General features: G+C 38.6%; 1 protein-coding gene across 1 annotated transcript; it reads right to left on the minus strand.

Moving 5' to 3' along the window:
- Window positions 1-254: 254 nt before the first annotated feature.
- On the minus strand, window positions 255-5,969 carry LOC116019251 (cationic amino acid transporter 6, chloroplastic). The gene is made up of 5 exons (XM_031259400.1): window positions 5,419-5,969; window positions 5,112-5,334; window positions 4,670-5,018; window positions 3,498-3,732; window positions 255-1,025 (listed from the first exon to the last, which is right to left on the minus strand). Exons 1-5 carry the CDS (start codon window positions 5,804-5,806, stop codon window positions 451-453), a joined length of 1,770 nt encoding a protein of 589 aa, XP_031115260.1. The 5' UTR covers window positions 5,807-5,969; the 3' UTR covers window positions 255-450.
- Window positions 5,970-6,477: the final 508 nt, after the last annotated feature.

Here is a 6,477-nt window from a genome sequence, read left to right on the forward strand (position 1 = left end):
GGAACCTCGCAAGTCCTCTCAATCGCCGAGGGCTCGCAGCAGGTCCCACTCCGGTCAAACAACAGGAACAAGAGCAGCTAAACTCATAACTCTGAAATGTGTGCGCAATAAGCAAAGGTCTATGGTCTATCCTCTATGTTCAGCTGAGTTACAATAATTTACATCTTTTCAAACATTTTGTCGGGTCGAGACGTGAGTGAGCTTGGGTGTGGGTTTCAACATTTTGGTACAACAATTAAATGTATGAAAGAAACTAGCTAAAAACAATAGTTGACTTCAAATTAGCATTTTGGGGATATTGAACAAAAGTCCAATAATACTGGGAATCAAACTATACAAGTTGCCAAGTGCTGCAAAATTAAATTGCAGCCTATCCCACTGGACTTCTCTATTCTATGCAAGAAGCAAAAGAATAAAAAGGTTAAAATATATGAACCATTACACATACATTTATACTTTGAGAGAATGGTCCCGGGGTACATTAATATTATATTCCTTCACCATCTCAATATTCTCTTGACCAAGAGTGTTTTGTTCCCCAGCATCAAAGCTAGCATGGACACTGTATAGCACATACACAATCACTGCAAGCCCTGAAAAGAATCCGAACCGGATATAGGATGGCCGGTCGAGGGAACCCAACAGGAATATATTGAGGAAGATGGAAACGGATGGAATCCATGGCATCAACGGGACACCCCACAGCTCGGGTTTCTTCGCCTGGGGGACCATATACTTGAATAGCTGGAGAATGGCGATGGCGATGAGAGTGCAAGCGCCCAGCACCAAGGCCTTCGCCTTGCCTGGCGGGGCGCAGTGCCACAGCAGCGTGAACAAGACCGAGGTGAGGGTGAAGCAGAAGAGGTAAGACAGGGTCGGCCACGGATTGGTTGTTCCCACGGTGACATAGCGCTTGTAGATCACCGCGTTTGCGACCATGTAGAACACAAAGAGCGTGCCAATTGTTACCAGGTTCAAGAGGATTTGTAAATCGGTGAAAAGCGCAATGGCTGCAGTGAAGATCCCTGGAAAGATAAAAAAAAAATTATAGTCCAACAGAGGCAAATGAATTTAGCATGAATCTCATTACTCATTTAGAGTCACTTCAATCACTACTTTAAGTCCAATAAAGCATGCAAGAGTTGATGTCCAATCTGGTGTTGATCACCACATCTTTTAAAGGAATCTTTCAAAGAGCTGATCAAAGATTGATTCAAGATCATTGTCAAAAAGCCATTAAGTCATAAGTTCCATTTTATCATTATTCCATTTCCACTAACTGTTATATAATATTAATTAGGAATAAGAATTCTAGACTGCTTCTCTAACTTCACAACACCAACAAAAGAGGATAATGTGCCAGAATCAGTTCATGCCCATGAGGTATCACTATCTACCTTTAATTTCTTTACCTAAAAATGCTTTACTACTGTAACTCTTTACAATTATCACCATCAATGTGGGTAGCAAAGATACCCGCATAATTCATTACGCGTTTGATGATTGGCCTTACCAAAGGTTTTAACTAGATCCTCAATTGGAAAGTTACAGATTCCGCCTTTTGCCTAAAAAGGAAACTATACAGGACTAACTACTATCAACAAATGCAGACCATTTAGAGGCCTATAAACCAGTTGACTAGTTGAGTCACATCTCACGATTTACCTTCTTCACCAATCTACAGGGCATGAACGGTGAGAGGCCCTTAAGTCATAGAGATATATACATAGATTAACAAGACAGATACTATTCTTTGGTTGTACCGGATACTATCAGCACTAACGCCAATAATATTGGCACAATAAAAAAATCTTGAATTTATATTTTTTTAGACAAGTTTTAGGATTAGATCAGAACAAAAGTGGGTTCTCAAAAAAGTATGATGGTTTATGCATTTAAGCTGGGAATCAGATTGCCCCCATAGTCTTTTTCACATGTTTATACCTTTAAATCCACGTTACATCTACAGCTATCTGTTTGTGATAGCCCACTTGTGTTTGCAACTATACATATTGACCTGAACTTGGAAATGGACAACCTTATCCAAAGGTCCCCTGTAGAATTGTAGTAAAATCTCATTTGACCCCCCCAAAGGAATTTCAACCCCTAGAGTAAGTCTTTATTCGTCAAATCTGTACAAAAAACATAGGGTGGCCCCTACACTACCCCTAAAAGAAACCGAAAGAAAAAACATCACCAAGGTCAAATGTTCTACCATCATTTTTATCCCATGTCATTGTTAAAAAGTTGTACATTGACTTGACATGCATAATTCTAAGGTTTTGTCCACAAGAGTCTACAAATCCTATTGAAATCAAGAAAATGCAATATCTCAGTATCTAACAGTCATCACCTTTGCATTTATAAGTGATGTTACACCCTCTTTGCCCCTCCACTCCCTATTGACCCCGTGACGTCAAAGGTGGGATGGAATAGACGAGAATGCAAATATCGTTTTCAATTTTTTATTAAATGCTCCCCTCGGATCCTATTAGTGAAAATGAAATTTCTCATGATTTATGATTTTTTTTTTGTATATTTGACGGTTAAAGATGAAATTCAAACCGGAATTCATGGCTTGAAAAGGGGTAATAAGATGATGTATGATAATGAAAACACAAGATGCTCCCCTCGGATCCCATTACTGAAAATAAAATTTCTCATGATTTATGATTTTTTTTTGCATATTTAACGGGAAGAAAAGGGGTAATAAGATGATGTATGATAATGAAAACACAAGATTTATGGGCATTCCTAGAAGGGTAAAATGAGTGAGTGCAAAGCAAAGCTACAACCCAAACCAAAACGGTTCAGTGTGGACCCCACCCAAATGACACAAACTGCAAACTGCAAAGGTTCATTCATAACCAAGAAACAAGCACATCACTTCATTTAAACAATACAAGGCGTATGAAGACAACATTATTATTATTATTATTATTACTCCTTATATTCTAAGCCCTATGCCCCTATTCAAGATTTAATGGGGTGTTTTGTAGGATGGGATTGCAATTCTATTCCTACTAAATTTTATAGAATTTATATTTCATTATTTGGTTGGAGGGAATTCCAATTCCATCATTCTTATGGTGTAATTCCCATAAATTACTATTTTACCCTTTTATTATTATTATCATTATTATTATTATTATATAAAGACATTTTAGTCTTTATTCATTTCTTCTCTTTCAGTTTCCTACCATTCTATTCCGGTATGAAATTGGAATTTCATAGCAAATTACTGTTTTGCCCTTTCATTATTATCATCATTATTATTATACAAAGGCATTTTAATCTTTATTCACTTCTTGACTTTTAATTCCACTATTTTTTAATATTTATTCACTTCTTGACTTTTAATCCCACTATTTTATTCCTATTCCCGTAGAAAATTTGATTTCTCACCTTATTTTTTTTTTATAGAAATTATAATTCTTCCCCCAATTCTTTCTTTACAACCAAAACTTAGTAAAAAAAGATGTTTACGGAGCACATACCGAGGAAGACGGAAGCGTTGACGGGCGTGGACGTCCTAGGATGGACCTTGGCGAACCACTTGGGGACCACGCCTGACCGTCCGATCACACACATGTACCGAGCCTGCCCCAGCATCGCCACCAACATTGATGTGAGTATCCCGAAGCTGGCTCCCGCCCCTATGACGTTGGACACCCATCTCCACCCTCCCGACCCCTCGCTGAACGCCCCATTGAACGGTGCATCCGGATCAATCTGACCCATACACACACAGTAGTTAGTATACACTTTAGAATATGCACAAAACATCTAAATCAATCACATCTACACACATCATACTAGGTACTAAAATATTTATTATAAACACTAATTATAATCTAACAACAACATATACCTACCTGGCATTTATTATAGGGTCTCGCCGTAAAAAACTTTGTAATCTCATGATATGACATCTACTTTAAAGAAATCTAATAAGTCAAAAGTCACCGTTGGCTACCTAGATTTAAAGATAGAATCAAATCATAAAACATATAATTACGCTTCACAAATTTTACTCATTTACTCTGTAAAATTTTAATGTTGACATTATTCTTAAAATCTATAAAATAAAAATGATTTATAATCTCTTATAGTATTAAGAAGTAAAAGTGAGTGAAAATCCATATAGTAGAACGGTTAAATTATAAAGAACATGCTTTTTTTAATTAAGCAACAATCTAGACTTGTTTAACAACAAAATTTTCGCAATGCATATTTTTGAATAGTACATACACTTTTAAATGAGTGACTAAGAATATCCTTCTTCACCCAAACAACAAAAATTACAATTTTTATAAATAAGTATTATTTTATTTGTTTATTAATAGGTGGTGTTGTCAATTATTATTATTATTATTATTATTATTATTTAGTGTAATAACATCTCTGTTACTATTTCAAATAGACGGTCATATAATCGAATTTTGATTGTGAAACTTTAATTCTTTGAACTAGTCTCAATTACATACAATGTAAAAAAATTATGTGTTTTTAAAAAATAGGTGATGTTTTAAAAAAGAAAATTAGTGTTGGGCGTAAAAAATAAGAAGCGAAGGGTAAAATGGTAATTTCAATTGAGATCTTATCTTTTGTAACTAAAGCATTTTAGAGGATTCTGGTAAGTAAAAAAAAAAAAAAAAAAGTTGATTACCCTATCATAGGGGAGGAGCATGGAGAGAGAAGCGGCCATCAGACAATAAAGGATGGTCACGAGGATAACTGAGCCCGAGACGCCGATAGGGATATCCTTAACCGGATTCCTAACCTCCTCCGCCATTGTCGACACGGCGTCGTATCCGATGTAGCTCAGGTACACCATGGCGGCGCCGCTGAAAACTCCGGACGCGCCGAACGGCGAGAACCCGCCCGCGACCTCCGGATCCGCCGGATGAGTTAGGTTCTTCGAATCTCCCTTCCAGAACCCCATCGCTATCACGAACACGATAAACAGGATGTGCAGCACCGTTAGCACCATGTTCAACACGGAACTTCCTCGCGTACTGAAAAAATGATTAGAGATATAATGTAACGGTTGAATCGCGGAAAAAACGGAGTAATGAGTGGAATGTGGTTGTGGTTGTGGAAAATTAAACCTGTAGCAGATGACTACGGTTAGGGCTAAGACAACCGCCACTGCTACGAAATCGATCTCGTTGAAGCCTTTTGGCAGGGCGGAGATGGTGATTCTCAGCTTCGTTACGTGCGGTAGGCCGACGGTTGTGCATAAGTAGCCTGTGAAACTCCTCGCCACGGCGGCGTTGGAGAGGACGTAATCGATGATTAGGTTAGCTCCGGTTATGAATGCCAGAAATTCCCCTGCAAAGGCGATGTGATCGAGTTAGGTTTAATTCCAAAACTAACCGATTCATTCATTGATTTAATTAGGTTTTCAGTAAGGACCGAATGTAGTGCGGATGTAGCTGAAAGCGCCGCCGGCGACAGGCATCTCGACGGCGAACTCGGTGTAGCAGAACGCCGAGAGGAGAGCACAGAGACCGGCAATGGCGAAGGACAGGACAACGGCAGGGCCGGCACAGTCATGGCTGGCGTGACCGGCGGTCACGAAGATGCCGGCGCCGACCATCCCGCCGAGGCCGAACCCGACCAAGTCGTACCACCGGAGACTCCTCTTCATATCCCCCCCTGACTGAGCGCGAACGTGGCTCGTCTCCTCTATCGAAGTGGAGACAGAGCCCGCCCGGAGCGCAAGGCGGCGCGGGGTATCGGAGAGTGCCCGGAGGTAATCGCCGAAGCTAGAGAAAGAGGAAGCCTGATTCTTATTCTCCATTAGCAAAACCCTTCACTCACTCACACACTCTGTACTTCAGTTTGAGTTTAGACTATATCTGCGCATATAAATATAGATACAGAGTTTGTGTGATTATGATGGTGCGAGGTTGGAAGTAGATGGGAGGAGTGGTATTTATGAAGGAATTCGCAGAGCGGAAGAACCGAAGAAGTGGAGGGTTGGGGGGATGGGGTGACGACCGCTAATTTTTGTATTATAAAATTGTTTGAATATTTCTCCAAATTAAACTTCCTCAAAAAAATTCAAAAGAATGAAGGATCTTCCTTCCATTCAAAATTTTTAGTTTTTAATTCAAATCTCGAGAATGAAATAATAAATATTATAAAGGAGGGATATGTAATATGCTATAGGATTATAGGAACATGGTACTTGTGAGGGTGGGGTATTATAAGTAATATGTTATAGGATTATAGGAACATGGTACTCGTGAGGGCGATACAAACGCTGAACTTGCAAGTTACTTTTTAATTGCCGTTGAAAAAAGTTTTTAATTTGAATATCGAAAATAAAATAAAATAATAAATAAAGTAATGTTAGAGATCTTTAATATTTTTTCTCTTCAATTCATCCCTCATGATGTGGCTGATTAGTACATCTAATTATTTACTAACTTTTTTTTTTATTTAAATTCTCCAATTCATCCCTCATAA

This window comes from Ipomoea triloba, chromosome 5 (assembly GCF_003576645.1).
Source record: "Ipomoea triloba cultivar NCNSP0323 chromosome 5, ASM357664v1".
NCBI lineage: Eukaryota > Viridiplantae > Streptophyta > Magnoliopsida > Solanales > Convolvulaceae > Ipomoea > Ipomoea triloba.